The 18,630-nt window shown below is 39.0% G+C and overlaps 2 protein-coding genes across 2 annotated transcripts; one reads left to right on the plus strand and one right to left on the minus strand.

Moving 5' to 3' along the window:
• Window positions 1–368: 368 nt before the first annotated feature.
• Window positions 369–4,220, plus strand: LOC145488545 (histamine N-methyltransferase-like). Its single transcript, XM_081467431.1, has 2 exons — window positions 369–811; window positions 2,803–4,220. Exon 2 carries the CDS (start codon window positions 2,810–2,812, stop codon window positions 3,734–3,736), a length of 927 nt encoding a protein of 308 aa, XP_081323557.1. The 5' UTR covers window positions 369–811; window positions 2,803–2,809; the 3' UTR covers window positions 3,737–4,220.
• A 12,644-nt stretch (window positions 4,221–16,864) lies between these two features.
• On the minus strand, window positions 16,865–18,366 carry LOC145487364 (histamine N-methyltransferase A-like). The gene has a single exon (XM_081466127.1). It carries the CDS (start codon window positions 18,144–18,146, stop codon window positions 17,232–17,234), a length of 915 nt encoding a protein of 304 aa, XP_081322253.1. The 5' UTR covers window positions 18,147–18,366; the 3' UTR covers window positions 16,865–17,231.
• Window positions 18,367–18,630: the final 264 nt, after the last annotated feature.

Raw genomic sequence — 18,630 nt, forward strand, 5'->3', positions numbered from 1 at the left:
CGCGTTACGCGATTATTACGCGTTACGTAATTGCGTTCATTCAGACGTGTCAGTAACGCTATTGTCGCTAAATTTTTGCGGTTTTCTGGCATTTACGTTATTTCGTTGTTTTTGTCGCTATTTGTTTCTTTGTTCCCTGTTTGTTTTGCGGTGTTTCTAAAAAAAAAAAAATTGAGAAAGGGCAAAAACCAGAATTAATGTGTTTATTACGTAAACGTACACCAGTCGCTAAATTTTTGCAGTTTGTTTGGCATTTACCGTATTCCGTTGTTTTTGTCGCTGATTGTTTCTCTGTTCCCTGTTTGTTTTACGGTGTTTGTAAAAAAAAAAAAAAAAAAAAAAAAAAAAACTAGTTAAGGGCAAAACCCAGAACTAACGTGTTTATTGCGTAATGGTAACGCGTTTACTCACGCACGTGCTACACGTGTCCTTGAAGTTTCGTGATTCCTTCTGGGCCGTGACAATAAGGGCGGTACTTCTGATGTCCCATTTTTCTGTCAACAATCAATGCAGTACGTCGATTATAAACATTGAAATCTATAGAGAAATATTTTTTTAATTATAATACTTTGTGCCTTCTCGGGAGGTAATTACTCTCGTCCAATGAAAATTTCTCATTGGCACTCGTAAACAACTTATAGCACGCAATTTTAGCAATCACTGCTGTATAAATGCTCGCGGTTAATCCATTTCTCCGCATTCTCACGAAGAAGCCTTCCCAGGTGATTAACTCCAGTAGCACATACTGAGTGAAGACTGACGTTGGCAATTTTGCGACTGACAGTTTTTTTGTGGCGTTTTATCGTTAAGGGTAAGTTTAATTGACGGTTATTTTAGCTGGTGTCTCAGTTTACTTTAACCATTGCGGCGTTTAATTTTGTAAAATTTAGTGTTGGTGAGATGACATCAAACTATAATTTCACCTAACTGCGTATCTCGACAAGTCAGCAACTTTCAGCACATACTATCTCGTGTTTACTAGTGTATCGAATCGGCTAGATGAGATATCTCCTTCACGTAAGTGTGTTTCCCTCTGTTTGTACTTAACATTTCTCTCTGTGTTTGAACCAAACGTTCGATCTCGTTAAAACCGATATCAAAGAGGTATACATCAGTTTGCAGTTGAAACTGTCTACGATAGCCACATTGGAGCAAAACTAGGCTTTTGTAGGAAGGTTTCGCCAGGAGCAAAAAACAATGTTTGATCAGGTTCGGCACAATATAAACTCAGTCCTGAACATTTTAGACAAATAGCCGCTATGTAGAGGTTGCTGTCACTACAGGTTGGGATGTACCACAAATTTATAATTTTCACAGAAAAATAAGAAATATTTCAGGTTTTTTTTTTTTTTTTTTTAGTCCCAATTTCAGCTTTGGTTATTTACGTAGCTTGTTCTTTGAACTTTGCCCTCCTTAAACTCAAAGTTCACGTTAAAAGCTTTTAGTGATTAAGACATGTTTCATATTTCGGATTTTTGGTCAAGTATGTGCACGGTAGTTGCTTAATCGTATCCGGCTTCTTTGATACATATACGCTTCAGGTAAGTTTAGACGTCGGAAACTCGCTTTTTTATGTGTATATGCTGCGCACAGTCTGATAAAGCTTAGTGCATGAAACTCAGAAATTTTCTATCCAGAATTTTATGTCTACATAGATTGGCTTATTCTTATGAAAAACTCGTTCTAATATATTCATCCCGTTTTGTCTGTTATCTGATTAAATGGGCGACAGTTCCTCAAAACAATTTGGCGATGGATCCACCTACACAGTGGTGTGCACGTCATAGCTCAGACATAACGATTATTACGTAATGAGCATCCAAAAGTAAGGATGGGGAAAAAAAATGCATATCTCATATTTCGTCCTTGTTGACCGATAAATGATTTGAAAAAGCTTTCCGCAAATCTCTAAGAATGAATTTTCTTGTTATTAGTGTCAATAAAGGTTTCCATTTATCAGCTATCGCTAATTTTTTTCCAGATGTCAGATCTTAGCCCTCTGGCAAGTCCCATTTGATCAGACCCGTTTTAGACTGATTATCTTTGACAATCTTTTGCGAGTTAACCTTAGCACGAGGCAATATTTGATGAAACTAAAACCCTATTAGAATAAATAATTTGTAACGGGTGTCTTAAAGGAGCTCAGTCACGTTATTTTGAATTATTTTTGCCACCTACAAAATTACCTTTAAATTGGAAGAAACCTGAGAATAAAAGTTCATTAAGATGGAAAAACATCAAGTAGCTAATAACACTCTATGCATGCTGCATGATGAAGCAAGGGTGGTTAAGGATGTAGGTGCGATAATTTTTCCTGCCTTTTTATACCATGACTTCTTTTACATTTAAGCGAAATGTCCACATTATCCAGTCGATTGAAGAATTTATAAACAATTATCCATTCGCCTTTGTTATGTAGGGTTGATTATAACAAACAATCGTCAGGTCAAATGTCCCCTAGCCGAACTGTTCGTAAAAGTCAGAACGTTTTAAGTTTATAGCCTGAATGTTGTTTACGTTGCCAAAGTTTGAAATCAGCACAAACACTTTGTCCTCCTCCACCCCCCCCCCCTCCCCCACTCACCTACTCTAAGGCTTAACAGGAATAATGAACGTAAGAAAGAACTAAATTCATACTTAGTTCAAAACACTCTTCTCCTCTCAACCTGAACGTTCTTGTACAAAAGGCTTTACTTACAGAATCGTATCTTATATTTATTGTGTGATGGCTAATTTATGATTCAGTGACACTAGAGACTTTATTATTAATAATATATATATATATGTTTTTTAACATTTCAGTTCCAAGATGCCTCAACGCAAGACTTCCATTTTCTCTTCCAATCCCGAAGAAAATTCCAACTCCTTTCAAAGTTTCCTGGCTTTGTCTAACCAAGAGAGTACCATTTTAAACTGCATCAAGGAGCACATCTTTCCTCTGATCAACGGAGGAATTTGTGAGATTCTATACAGTCGCGCGTCAAACGGTTCGCCTTTTCGTGTTCTCAGTGTTGGAAGCGGAGAGGGTCAAAATGACATCAACATTCTGAAAGCCTTGACTGACAACAAACGCCGTGCGGATGGAGAAGCCATTGCACTGATGAACCGCGTCGTTGAACCACACGTGGGTAGGTTGGAGAGATTTCGTTCAAAAACTGAGAAGTTATATGAACATTTTCAAGGACGAGCAAACATTGACTTTGAATGGATCCCCACGACGTTCCAAGAATACACGTCACAAAAGAAGGCACATGACGTCACATTTGATCTGATTCATTTCACACACAGCATCTATTATGTCGGAGTAGAAGAAGCGCTGGTTCATTGTTACGAGAAAGAGCTTGGTAAAGATGGCGTCATCATATCAATCGCTCAAGCCGAAGACGACCCTATGCTGAAGTTCGCCCGCAAATTCCCTGAACAGCGGAGTCCTTCATTCCCCAGGAATAAAGATGTCGTTGCCGTAGCGATCAAGAGAGGGTGGAAATTTTTCGCTTGTCCAGGTGATTCTAACAGCCTTGACATCACAACCATTTTCGACAGCTCCTCACGCGGAGGCAACTATCTCTTGGATTTTCTAACGAACCGAGTACAACTGCGCCAAAACGAAGGAATGGAAACCGTTAAAAAGATCCTGAAGTTTTGGAAGCAACAGTCGTTTGTTAACGAAGACGGGAGAAGAATTGTGAACATTAGAGATCATGCAGTGATCATTTTGAAAGGATTTGAACATTAGGAGGACTTTCTCAGACAAATTACATTTACTATGAATATTGCCTAATGTCACTTGAGAATTAAACTGTCGGCATACCAGTACCTATGCTTCATATTAATGAGATTCCCATTATTGATGCCAAGAAATCGCAGAGTTTACATATAGCGTTCTAGCAAACTACTAAAGAGCTTTACTTTGAACTGTATGTCCATGTAGTATGGTTAATTTATTAAGACATATATTATATTCACTTGCAAAATTTAAAACTTGTAAATAGCGTTGAAGTTTTTCTTTTTTTCTTTTTTTCTTTTCTTTTTTTTTTTTTTTGACGTGTTACGTACTTTGTAAATTTTGAACTCTTTTTCATAAGGCGACATATTAAGAATATATCCTTAAAATATATCCAGGACTGACATTTAGCAATGACATCTTACGTATTTTTGATAGCAAACAGTAGAACACAATTATGACATTACATGATTATTTTTAAACGAAATTTATTGCACCGTTGAAAAGAGAAGTAGATTTATACTTTGTAATTTCGTCTTTTTTGCCGTTAGCGTAAGAAAACCGGGTTGGCAAAATGACAAAAGTGCATGTACTACTCAGGACATTTATGGCAGATCAATGTCATGTGTCTGTAGTGGACAAACTACAGTCTGTAATCTGAAAATGTATGAAGAATGTTTTAGTCAGAGCATGTGGGATGCGATTACCATATTTATTCATATTACTAAATGACTCAAATATTCTAAATACTTTATGTAAAGGATGGTTATATTTAATCATATTTATACATATTACCTTTAAAATCCAATATTCTTCATTTATCTAAGGAATAACTGTATTCATTAAAAACTGGATCAATGAATAATGCAACTCAAGAGTTTTCATTGGCTTGGGGATCATGGTATATGAGCATGCGCTACACGTGTTACACTTGTGTGGAATTTGCGTCATTTAAGGTGGCTAAACAAAGTTTTTGATACCTGTGTTTCATTCACCTTTTTCTCCAAAACCCTCAGTGATCCTTTGGTCGCCAAAAATGGCAGCAAGCAAATTAACAACACAAACTTTGGTTTTTTGATAGTTAAGCTGACGTATGTGCCCGGCGTTGCCGTGGCAACTTGAATAAATATAAACAGGCCTTTGAAATCGGTTTTGTTTATTTGTAGAAAATCTAGTCATTAGATTTTCTCTATAATTTGCATGCAACAAGCTTGTGACGATGCTCACAAGTTAACACTATTTTAATAATTTAACGGAGAGATCTTTAATTATCCCTTGCTGAAGGTTCACTGGAATATCTAGAATTTCCTTTGTTAAAGTTCAATTTTTTTTTCGATACTCCAGTTACTTATTTCCTGAAGTATTTTCGTGCCAAATTTCGTGAAATTCTAATGAGTGGTTCTCGAGAAATAGGCGTATTTCCGAGAATTAAAAGCAAAAAAAAAAAAAAAAAAAAAAAAAAAAACCTGAGAATTGCTGGGTTCTCTGCATCGTTACATTTTCTAACATACCTTTACTAAATATGCCCCCGCTTTCTTTTATTTCTGCTGATTGAAAACCTGACAATAATATTGAACATCTTTGTATCAGCTAAAAATTTTATTATTATTATTTTTTTTTTGTAAACTATATCACTCATACTGATCCAGTAACTTAGGCATCTTACCATGAATATGATCCAAACAATCAACTACGTTAACTAAACCAACACATTTTGTTTAACTCATTCTATCACATGATATTCTTTACATAATACTCCCACAAAGCATTTACAGCAGGGCAGTTTACCATATCTCGTTAGAAAGGACGCAAAAAGTACTTTCTGGAAAAAAAAATGGGTTGCCTTCATGGAAACTAATATTTGTTTTACAAAAATGTCACTCAGTATAACTTTGTAGGGAAAAAAAGGTTAAAACATTATAGCAAAACAAAAAATTAAGTCAAATGCTGAAACAAACCATTTGTCTTGATATATGAGCAAACGTGTCTCGAAAGCAGAACGGAAGTCGATTTTTTTTCCCCAGACGTAACCAGAAGTATCGCGTTACAGTCACCATATATGCAAATTAGAGTCAAGCTTTTTGACCTCAACAAAAATGCTGCAAAACATTTACATTTACATTTGGACTGCAAAGTCACCCAGCCCACACATGAGCTCTACACCACGTAAGATTACTCAATACAAATAAGCGATTCCAATAAACGAGGTGCCAAAGGTAAAACTGGCGATCGGAAGAGTATTTAGCTATTTAGCAGCTATTTAGTTGCAATTGAACCATGCCACACTGACCTCGAATTTCTAGTATACTTCAGAATTTCTTAGGATACCTTCTGAGTTGTTTTTCTCCCAACATCCATCTTCAGGAACTTTGAAATCGTTTTCAATTTGTCCTAGATGATAATCTCGGTCATTTCGAAGCGACTTTATTTGATCGCGCTAAAATCGTCATATAAATGCAGGCCATATTGCATATTGTAATTGGAGTGTATTTTTGACCTTGAAATCCTGCTTGAAGATGGCGAAATGTGAACTCGTGGTTGGGAGACCTTGAAATGCTGCTCGAAGATGGCGAAACGCGAACTCGTGGTTACAAGAACCTTGAAATCAACAACACATTTCTTACTTTTTTGAAATTCCTTCTATGTATACACGCGGGGAATCCTAGGGTGCCTGCTCGCAGAGGCCAAAACCCTGCGAGAGAAAAGACCAACCCCATCAATACACTGTGTTGAATTATGAAGAAAAATAGTGTAGATAGCGCAGGCATTGAGTAAATAAAATGATCGCCGTATCGACGCCATGTTTACGGCGCTGAATTGCATTAGCAAGAGCGCGCTCGGAAACTGTGTTCGGCCACCTTAACCTAACTTGTGTTATGCACGCGTGTATTTGCTTACTTTTTACTAGTCCGGTATACAGTGTACTGAACATGAGTAACAACAGGTTGAAAATTTACACATACGTTGACATGTGCAGGACGTGATGCCGTGAAATGCATGTGTTTCACATGCACGTGTTACGTAATATGTAAACAAAAAACCGGTGTCAGCCAACGACCTCGAAGCCTTATTCGTATCTGGAAACGGGAACATTGCTCACCATCGCCAACTATTGTGGCCAAGCGCCCGCGAAGCGTAAGCGGTTTCTTAGAAATGTAACTGTCAAAATGCCGTCCAATTTTACAAAGAAATGTGTGGAGAGGTTTTTACTATTTCGGAACAGTCGGTTAAAAATTACAGATGGTACATTTGCCGGACGGAGATGCCATTATAACGACTGCTGTCTGTGTACTGCTGTAAATAATAAGACTCGGTAAAGTAACAGAAAAACCCCCTTCATTTTTCCTGTGCTTTGTTTCGAGGTGAGCGACCCACTTAAGCCTTTACACTTGCAGGTAAAATACACAAAAGTCTATAAATTAAAGACAGATACCTGTGCTGCTGTGCTTGGTACTTCAATTGCCGGAGTGGAGATCCATAGTTGACTCTTTTCTTGACCATATCCTAAAATATGCAGTCGCAGCGAAATGTTTGACCCGCCTTTTTTCTTTGTAAAGAAGGCGAAAAACGTGTTGAACCTTGCGAGGACGGAGAACAAGCTTCTAACTGCAATATCGACTTCCGTCTCGAGAACCAGCTCTCGTTCGGAGCACAATTTTTGCTGAGAAACTCCGCAAGGTATGCCATGTTTGGGATCAAAATTTTCAGCGCGATTTTAGCTTTCTAAAGCTGCTAGTCTTTCTGGGATAGGTGTTACGGCAAGCTTTTGGCCAGCAGTTAAACGTGTGAGCAAGTTCACTTCCGGTGGTGCACCCGCGCGGACTTCGCGCGAAAATTTGAAAAATTTTGAAAAAAGAAAAAAGCCGGAAAACGTATTGCAGTTAGAAGCTTGTTTTCCGTCCTTGCAAGGTTCAATAGGACATTTTTTCATTTAATGTGTAGCTTAGTTAATGTAAGGAAAGGTCAACTCCTCTGTTTTGGCTGTAAACGAATTGTTTCTGCAATGTTTGCATGGAAACCCCAACGGTGCTCTGTGGCCTGTGAAAATGCGTGGCGCAAGCACCGTCTCTTTAATATCTTTATTTAAACTTGCAATGTGGTATTCTCCGAAATACAGGATGTTTTCTCTTTTTTTTTTTTTTTTTTTTTTTACTATAGGAGCGTTCCAGGTTTGGGGATTCCTTCGGAGCTGTGACACAAGATGCTCTTCTGATCTTTTCGGCTTTCTTTATCTTAAGAGCAGCTTCGCCTAAATATCAACTAGACTTGGAAATAGCGAAAAAATCGAATTTCTTCAAACTCGCCCAGAATGAAGCCCTACGGGCACTAGTTACAAAAATATCGTTTTAAGTTCGATAAATCAAAAATTATTTTTTTCCGCAATTTTTTCGTTTCGATGCCCCAAATCGGCCAAAATCCATCGAAAATGAGCGGCATATTCAGAGGCTCGTAGACTCAAAAGTAAAAATCTTCATTACAAACTGATTGCATGTCGTATTTGTACTTCCTTTTTGTCTATTTAGAGCTAAATAGATCGTGATTTGATTAGAACTTAAATATTTGACGAATTTTCTAAATTAACGACCCAAGACAGCTTTACAAGAGGTCTACATTTAGCCTATTTTCAAATGCTAAAAAGGCGTTCTGGTACACGGCTTTTCCCAAAACGACTAGTTTGGTGTGAAAGAGCATTCTTTCTTCTTCAAATTAGTGAAATAAAATTTTTGGGTAAATAAAATCGCGAGCGCTGAGATAGCGAACTAAATGCAGCACTTCTTCCTGAAAACGTGACCTTTGACCCGAGCGTAACGAAACCGATTACTGCAAGAAAACCCGGAAGAAAAGTAAACGCTTCGTTATTTTGAAACAATTTCTAGTGATATCTCTCCGAAACCATGATTGCAAGAAATTATTTCCAGATATGAAATTTTACAGGGTCAAAAAAGGAGCTAAAGGGCGCATTTTGACACAATAACTTTGTTTGCTGAGAATTGAAGTCAATGACCGTTAACGAATTCCAGTGAAATTTGCAAACTTGAAGTATGTTAGCCGATACTTACCTGAATATTTATATTAATAGAAGAGTCGTCTTCTTGGATTAACCTTCAAAAGAAGCAGGATCCAGATTTGAAAACCTCTGAAAGAAGAAATGTTTTATGTTCCGTGACCTGCCCGCTGCTATAAATTAGCTTAAATTCATGCACATGCCGACCGCATGTTTGTCGTAAAACGAACTGAACTCCACTGACAGTTTCCATGGGCAACCCCAAAATAAACAATCCCCAAAAATGTAAAGTGAAATTGGCTGTCTTCATGAACAGTTAGAAGCTAGAGTCAAGTTCCATTACCTTTTAAAAGTGCTTGATTCTACTTTGTTCACTCAGTAGTTACTGTCACGTTCGAATACTGCGTAGTATCGGTCACGCCAAAACACTGCAGACCGTGCAGACTGAGTAAGTTTCCCATACAAAGTCTTGTACGCGTTTGTTTATTGAATCAAAAGTCAATTCTGCGCTTGTGCAGCCTGTGGATAAATGACAGACTTTCAGATATATTTAACACTATTTTGTAACTAGACCTAAAAAAAGGAGTCACAATGAAAAGCCCAAACAAGTCTCTGCAGTAACACAGCGGTCAAACGTCTGCGCATGTGCGAGCAATGGAGCAACTAAAATGCGGCCAAAATATTTTCATGACACTGTTCTTTTCGTGGGTCATCGGTATCCTATAAATGACATTTTCCTCGTTATTTATATATTTGTTTATGTTTTAGCCGGTACAACGGGAGCTAACAGAAATGACTTGAGAGTTAAAAATTGTTCTACCTTCTGCTTGTTGCAGGTCTTTCTTTTCCGTGGTATGTATTTTCCGTGCTCCTTGAATTTTTTGTCCGCCTCGACTTTGCATTTAGTGCACCAGTTTTTTCCAGGTTTGTAGTTTAGAAAAGATTTTCCCACCTGGTGAAAGACCAGGTACAGTCGGTTTGGGATCGGTATTTTGGCCAGCTATGCCCCCATGACGATGGACATGAACATCGTTTGTCGTTTCGATTCATCTCGTTCCTGTGCTTCAGACAAATCAAGGATCCGGATGGAATCCCTCAGTCCTTACCAAAATTTTTCCAGCTCGTCTGAGCGAAGCCGAATCACTGCAATTGTCTTTTTCTTCTCCCATTTTTCCTTCTTTTACACATCGTTTGTCGTCCGTTTCCGGCGTCACGCAAGGTGTGATTAATAAAAACAAATAAAAATATACTACGCCGTCGGCTCGTAGCATGACACGGGTTTTAAGACTTATAAACTTTTTTGGCAAAGCTCAAAACAAAATGGTAAATCAACAGAATACCGGTAACTTAGTAAACTTTGTGTCTGAAAAGTCTTAAGTTTTCCTTTTACCTGCTTTCTTTTCCTTTTACAGATTTCTATGAACTTTTCAATTTTTTTTTTGTAAATTTTGCGTGACACCGGTTGTTTCCCATGTTTTCCTTTAAATTTTTGCGCGGGAAATTGGCTCGCGGCTGCCAAAAAATTGTACCAATTTGCGCATGCCCGACGTTTGACCGCGGTGTTGTCTGCAGTCTGCACGGTCTGCACTGTTTTGGCGTGACCGATTCGCGGCATTCGAACGTGAGAGTAGTGGACAAAGTCGACGCAAACAAATAAATTCAAGCACCCTTTAAAGGTAATGGAACTTGACTCTAGCTTCTAACTGTTCATGAAGACAGCCAATTTCACTTTACATTTTTGGGGATTGTTTATTTTGGGGTTGCCCATGGAAACTGTCAGTGGAGTTCAGTTCGTTTTACGACAAACATGCGGTCGGCATGTGCATGGAATTTAAGCTAATTTATAGCAGCGGGCAGGTCACGGAACATTAAACATTTCTTCTTTTAGAGGTTTTCAAATCTGGATCCTACTTCTTTTGAAGGTTAATCCAAGAAGACGACTCTTCTATTAATATAAATATTCAGGTAAGTATCGGCTAACATACTTCAAGTTTGCAAATTTCACTGGAATTCGTTAACGGTCATTGACTTCAATTCTCAGCAAACAAAGTTATTGTGTCAAAATGCGCCCTTTAGCTCTTTTTGACCCTGTAAGATTTCATATCTGGAAATAATTTCTTGCAATCATGGTTTCGGAGAGATATCACTAGAAATTGTTTCAAAATAACGAAGCGTTTACTTTTCTTCCGGGTTTTCTTGCAGTAATCGGTTTCGTTACGCTCGGGTCAAAGGTCACGTTTTCAGGAAGAAGTGCTGCATTTAGTTCGCTATCTCAGCGCTCGCGATTTTATTTACCCAAAAATTTTATTTCACTAATTTGAAGAAGAAAGAATGCTCTTTCACACCAAACTAGTCGTTTTGGGAAAAGCCGTGTACCAGAACGCCTTTTTAGCATTTGAAAATAGGCTAAATGTAGACCTCTTGTAAAGCTGTCTTGGGTCGTTAATTTAGAAAATTCGTCAAATATTTAAGTTCTAATCAAATCACGATCTATTTAGCTCTAAATAGACAAAAAAGGAAGTACAAATACGACATGCAATCAGTTTGTAATGAAGATTTTTACTTTTGAGTCTACGAGCCTCTGAATATGCCGCTCATTTTCGATGGATTTTGGCCGATTTGGGGCATCGAAACGAAAAAATTGCGGAAAAAAATAATTTTTGATTTATCGAACTTAAAACGATATTTTTGTAACTAGTGCCCGTAGGGCTTCATTCTGGGCGAGTTTGAAGAAATTCGATTTTTTCGCTATTTCCAAGTCTAGTTGATATTTAGGCGAAGCTGCTCTTAAATATCTTCTTTCAACAATCAATACAACGGAAAATATAAAAGAGTAGTCTTCTAGACAATTTTTTTGGTTTGATCTGCGACATTTGTTTTTTTCATGAAAAATCATAATTTGGATTAATACTTGACATTTTTGTGTAATTTGATTGCGAACGATAAGTGTTGTTGACTGTAGTTTGGCTCTTACCTTAGGTCAACTTCATGTTGATGACTCAAAAACAAACAAACAAGAAAGCAAATTAGTGTTTTGGAAACGACATCAAGTTTATAGATTTAGCGTACTAGAATAGTAAATAAAATTCAAGTTTCCCCAACTCGGACAACTGAATGCTTAGTACTTAGGCACTTTATAGTTCATTTATTTGATATTTGGTTATCCATTTAGCATTCAAAGAGGTTGTGACGTTTCAGGTGAACAAAGTATATTAATTAACGGCTAGAAACCAAAAACGAACGTCACACAAGTTAACTTAATAGTCAATTCACTCAGTACCTAGGCGTCTACTTGTCTTTGCCATTAAGTCCGACAACCTGACAGTAGCAATTGCAACCTCGAATGTTTTTGGAGAAAACATCTGAGCATGAAAAGCAGCGATATTAAAATCGAGCGATGTTAATTTCGATGACTCCATGTCATAACCATCAAGTTCAACAATGGAACAACAGATTTAGCTGTTAGCTTTACAACCGAACCTCCTACTATTAAGAAGAGATTATGGAAGCCTTAGAGATCTTAGGAAAGGCTTGGACAAGATCAACTTAATGCTGAGTTCTTTAAGGGTAATCCAGAACTCACAGCAGAGATTTTACTCCCACTCTTTGCTAAAGTATGGAATGGCGAGGGGATACCAAGTGACTGGAGCAAAGGTGTCATCATACCAATTCCTAAAAAAAGGTACACTGCCTGATTGTGACAATTGGTAGGGTATCACACTACTATCCCTACCAAGCAAAATCTTTTGTAAGGTCTCAGATAACGACAAAACGTTGGAGTTTATAAAACATGTTTCGACAGAAACTTCTGTCATCCTTGGATCAACTGAGGATGACAGAAGTTTCTATCAAAACATGGTTTATAAACTCAAACGTTTTGTCGTTTTCTTGAAATGCTTGTCTTGTCTGCTACTATCAAGACATTTTGTAAGGTCATTGTGAAACGTCTGTCTTTGGCGGTCAATGAAGTACAGCGAGTTTTAGGTCGAGGCTGCACAGAACACACCTTTTCCTTGAGAAACATCAATGAACAGTGTCATGAATGGCAGAGAGGATGGTACGTCAATTTCGTAGACTTTAAGAAGGCTTTTGATAGTGTCCATAGAGAGAGTTAATAGAGTATCCTCAGGGCGTATGGCATACCTGTACACATCGTCCGAGTAATAAAGAAATTCTATACTGACTTTCATTGCTCAGGGCTCGTTTGGATGCTCTAACCTGAGCTTCCACGGGAAATCGGATGACCGTCAGGGACGTGTCATGTCAGCATTACTGTTTATTAATATTGTCATCGATTGGCTGCTTTGACAAGCTAACGAAGATAAAAGGAAAGGAATACGCTGGACAATGTTAACTGTTCTGGAAGATCTAGATTATGCCGACGACATCGCTTTGCTATCTCATTCTTTTCGTGGCATCCAGGAAAAAATTAAACTGATAGGATTGACAGATTCGCTCAGAAGGTAGGGCTTCAGGTCAATCCTATTAAGACAGGAGTCTTGCCTGTAAACATTGCCCATTACGATTGGACAGTTACGCCTCAAAATGACCCAACAATTCACCTATTTGGGTAGTACCGTCTGTAGTGATGGGGGGGAGGGGGGCTGACCTATACATACGGCAGAAGATCGATTGGTAAGGCTACAGGGGCCTTTGCAAAGTTATGACCCGTGTGGATGAACAGATACTACAGCAGAAGAACGAAGACTAAGATCTACTAAACTTGTGTAATCTCTGTACTACTCTATGGATCGGAATGTTGGAGAAGGACTGTGTATGATCTGAAGAAGCTGCAAAGCTTTCACACATCTTGTCCTCGAAAAGTCACGCATATTGTCCATATTGTTAGAGAATAAAAATGCTAGCCAGAATGTATTCTATATATATAACCATTCATTATTAAATTATTAAGGGAAAACTTGTTTTTGGTGCAGGATAATATAATCGTGAGATATTTCAAGTATTAAAGAAAAGGTTACTTAATTTTCTATTTCGGTACTGATCAAATTACATCTTCTCCTTATATTATGTTATTATGTAGTTTTACCTAAGAACTAAAACTTGAGTTATTCATATTCCACTGGACACCATCATTTAGGGATTTTCCAGCTGTGTTTACCGTTGCTATGGTTGGTTTATTTTTGGCGTCAATCGAGATAATGAAATAAAATTGATGTCTAGTTTTTTGGAAATGCTCTTCCTGGAAATATTCATTCTGGGTTCTATAACTTATCAGGATTTTTTTGTGTAATTCTTTAGCCAAACCTTATTCGTTTGGTAGTCCTTTCCGGGACATTGAAATACGGTTGTTTAATTAAAATTCGTATCTCGTTCGCACTTCACACAAAGGTGCAAGGAAATGTGTACATACCACAAATAGCACTAAGGTGTCCTTTTGAATATGTTTAAACTCGAGAGTACGAACAGGTTATGATATGGACTACGCGGGCTTACTCGGGCCCCACCATCCCCTACTTCGTCGAGTTCTTGCTCCATTGTGAATACCTGGAAGAAATCACATTACTTAGGCATAAAATTACAGTCCAACAACGTGAAAAAAGGACAAAAGAGCCCGCCACTCACTCCTCACTCCACGACATAATAGTGAGCTTAAGCAAGGACGATCGCGACGCTGAGAACGACGCCGAGTCAAAAATGACGTTATATTTTACCAGTGAATTTCGCAGTTGCGTAGATCTGTTCAGTACGTCAGTGGCTCTAAGAACGTGCTCAGGCTAAATAGCATATGACAACAATTCCAAATGGAAATACGAAAACTTAGCCGTCGTCGTTCACGTTCCTCAGACTACACAGAACTTGGTCGTTTCACTTTCTCGTCGTGTACAAAGATTTATAACGCACGTGCACAGCTATTGTTTTACTTATTATACCTTTTGTTTGGTGACGTTCTCGTTCCCTCTCTCGCCCCTCCACCCCGTGCTTCGTCGAATTTTTGCTCTTGCTCCAATTTACGTGCGATTAGAAGTGCTTGAAAGTTCTTTGTTCGGGAACGCTTGTTACGGGCTACAGAAGCCCGTGCCAGGTAACCAGCAAACGCAGACGTATTTTCGGCTATCGCTTGTTCGGCGGAGACAAGCGACAGCCGGAACTAAATACGTCTGCAGTCGCAGGCTAGTGTCCCATTACAAGGCTTGTACTCAGGCACTAAATGGTACTTGTGTACTTCGAGTAACCAGTGTCTGAACGCAACACTATTGTGTGCTGCGGTGCCCAGGCACCAGTGCTCGAGACACCAAGTATGAACACAGCCTTAGTGCCCAGCAAAAACTGTATTCGTGCACCGTGCGCAGGCATCGAGTGTGAACATAAACTATGTTGTTCCTATTTCTTGGTGTGACCCTTTCGGCGTGGAGATCGATTGAAGCCGGTGCATGATTTTTCGAAAATGTTATCGAACTGGTCTGATTCGTCGAGCTTTGTCTGTTTTTGTGAAGTCATGGCATGAATCTTTAGGTGGGAGGTTTGACTGAAAGTCATGCGACTTTTGAAAATTAATGTTATAGCCAGTGAAACATGTGATTTGCCTTCTAGTATGAAGTTATTGCGTGACTTTTTCAGCAGGTCAGGAAGTTCAAGTCAGGGTCTCAAAGAGTGTTAGGGCTCCAGAGCTCTGAACCTAAAACAGTGGGACTAAAGGCCGGCTCTAAACCCAAAAGAGTAGGACTTCGGGGCTCCACAACACCTACTTTAAGGCTCCAGGCACCACAGCTAAGACTGCTGTCCAGAATATTTAACAGTTTTAATTATTAAAGATGAAAACTTTTAAAAATAATTAAAGACTTTTAAAACCTCCCCTTTATATTAAACTTAGTATCAAATATTCAAAAGGTTGATGCAAACTCAGGCAGCGCATGTTACTAAATACGCAACGTCTTACCCGGTGTACACTTTATTTATGAAACTGTACTTTGGAAAAAGGCAGGGAAATTAAATGGCATTTCCAAGCCCCTTATAATAAAAATTTCTTCGCTCGATTAGTTTGTTTTTCCTAGGTGCGTTCTCCGTGAAAATGCATGCTGCCTCCCTCAACGAACTGGCCAAAGTTTGCTGAGTTTTTACCTTCGATAAATATGATTTTTGCGTATAAGGTTATCTTTCCTTGAGAACAAACTTATGAGTTTAAAATCACGGCTATTTATGAATCAATTAACAGGAGTAATATGAGATCCAATATGGAAAGTGTTTTGGTTAACTGACCTATTTCGCCTGTCTGAGCTGACTTTAAATTAAATTATTAGCCTAAAGGTTAAAAACTTCAGAAAACAAAGAAACCCAATTGGATAATTGCGTTACAGGCTGGACAATAGCAAAACGAAAGTATCTGTTGCTCTTTCCCCTAACTAGATTCCATTATTTTCTGCGTGCTAAAAGTGACTGAATTATTTACTTTGGGCTCCGGGCTCCCTAGCAAAACTTTCAGGGCTCCGCACTCCGCATCTAAAAGAGATCAGGGCTCTAGGCAGTGAAATGATGGGGCACCGGGCTCTACGCTCAAAACGTCCGCACTCCAGGGAAAACATCAATCCAAGATGACCGGTGATTGTTGCGTTTTCAAATTCCACTGGCGTAATGTGGATAGAAAACATTCGATGCGTTTAATTTTCAGCGCGAAAAATTCCTTTTCAAATTTATCCGACATAGTGTGGACTAGACATTATATGCAGAACGATAACATGCACGCGAAGATTACAGACTCTACATCCCAGGGGCCGGAGGTACTCCCTTGTATGGGCTACATGGGTATGTGCGGCCCAAAGGGAAGGGTTTTTCAGCCGTTTTGGTCATGAAAAGGGTATCGATTTTGGCCATTTTGTTTATAAATAGGGTATGGTTTTAGCGCTCTAGTCTTGAATTGGGTATGTTTCTTAGAAGAAGCTACTTTTTCATCCTTATCAACAAGACCGTCAACAAGAGCCCTTCATAACTTATGTAAGGAATAACTGTGTCACTCGCAACGGTCATAAATAGGGTATCAAATTTTTGGTCAGGTCATAAATAGGGTAGCAAAAAACGCAGATTTTGGTCTTAAATAGGGTAAGGGTTTTGGGAACTGGGCCGCACACCCCCACCCAACTTTTCTAGAAGTACCCCCGCCCTCCCCCCCTCCCCCCGGGCTCTTCTTAAATGGACGTGAATACAAAATTATTTGACCAATAACCTGAAATAAGAAAACTATATATTTAAACTTTCTCGGGTACGATTCGTGTCAAGTAAATTAATCTGTTCGTGTGTTCTTCGCTACGTTCGATCTCTACGCCTGAAACTTACTCAGTCACGAAAACGCTACGTGACAATTTCATTGTATGAGTCACGAAATGAAATATAATCTGACCTTTTTTGACATAACAGCCGCTGATTGATAACAGCTACCATATTAAAGGTCATCTTTTCACATTAAAATAGCTCACATTCGCATCATTAATGTTACGCAACGCAAAAAGCCTGCAATAAACATGTTAAATTTGCGTGCTGTCCATTGTGTTAACTCCCAAACCCTTTTACGATGATGACTGCATTGTCTCCAAGTTCCACAACTCTCTTACCTTGCTCACTGATAGACGATTCTTCCTCCCAAAACTTTAACATTTTGTCGACTGTTTCACTATTCTCATTTTGTCGGACGCTCATCCTGTATGTAAGGAAATCTAAGAGAGCATTTCCTTCGAGCGACGAGCTATTGAAAATTGAAGTGATATCGAGGCTTTTAAAATCGCCGGAGCATACAAAATATTTCCATCCTTTCTCTCTTGCCACATCAACAACATTGTTATTCCTGGTCATTGAATTTATCAATCGATCGCCAAATTTCTCAGCGTATTTGCAAATAGGCGAGGCCTCGGATTCGGTGATAGATATTAAAATGCCTTGCCGTCCAAGCTCTTTCTCGTAACAATGAACCAGCACATCTTCGACTCCAAGGTAGTAGATGCTGTGGATGAAATGAACCACATCGAATTTGCCATCATCTGCTCTCTTTTGGGAGGAATATTCTTGGAAGGTCATCGGAATCCACTCGAAGTCAACATTTGCTCGTCCCTTGAAATGGGCGCGAAGATTTGGCGCTTTTGCGCGGAATGCTGCGAGCCTGTCTGCATTTTGTTCAACTACACGGTTGACCATTGACATTGCTTTCCCCTCGTTTGGAGGAATCTTGCTGAGTGCTTCTAAAAGGTTAATGTCATTTCCACCCTCGCCGCTCCCAACACTGAGAACACGAAACGGCGATTCGTTAAACGAGTGTTCCTCTAGAAGCTTGCATACTCCGGTCTTGATTACAGGAACAATGTGCTCTTCTATGCATTTTAAAATGGATTTCTCCCGTTGGTACGTTGAATCCAGAAAACATTGAAATGAGCGAGAATACGCTTCAGGATACAAGTAAAGAGGTTGAGCCATCTTGACAAAATTCAATACTCAGTAATTCATATCAAATAATTCAACGGTAATCAATAGCCATTACGCAAACAGACATCGCGCTTAAAGGCGTCACGCAAAAAGGCATCACTCAGAAAGGCATCACGCAAAAAGGTATCACGCGAAAAGGCATTACCAATTACCCTTAAAGGCACAACGCTAATAGGTATCACGCAAAAAGGCATAAGCGCCTCCAGTCTAATCTGCGCCCCTATTCTAATATTCACTGCCTCAAGGAAAACCAGCCTTGCCATGCAGGGTTAGCACGGCTCAAGGGCCATGAGTAATTTACGCGACAGGGATCCTTTCGATGGGATCACGGAATCGAACGTCGAACATGCCGCACCAGAAAGCTTTTATTTACGTTTCAAAGTACCATAAGTGACACTGTCAAAGCTATCGACGTCGAATTATATTGGATGTTACTAAAACTGGTAACGGGGAACGGAGAACGGGGAACGTGGAA

This window comes from Orbicella franksi, chromosome 5 (genome assembly GCF_964199315.1).
Source record: "Orbicella franksi chromosome 5, jaOrbFran1.1, whole genome shotgun sequence".
Taxonomy (NCBI): domain Eukaryota; kingdom Metazoa; phylum Cnidaria; class Anthozoa; order Scleractinia; family Merulinidae; genus Orbicella; species Orbicella franksi.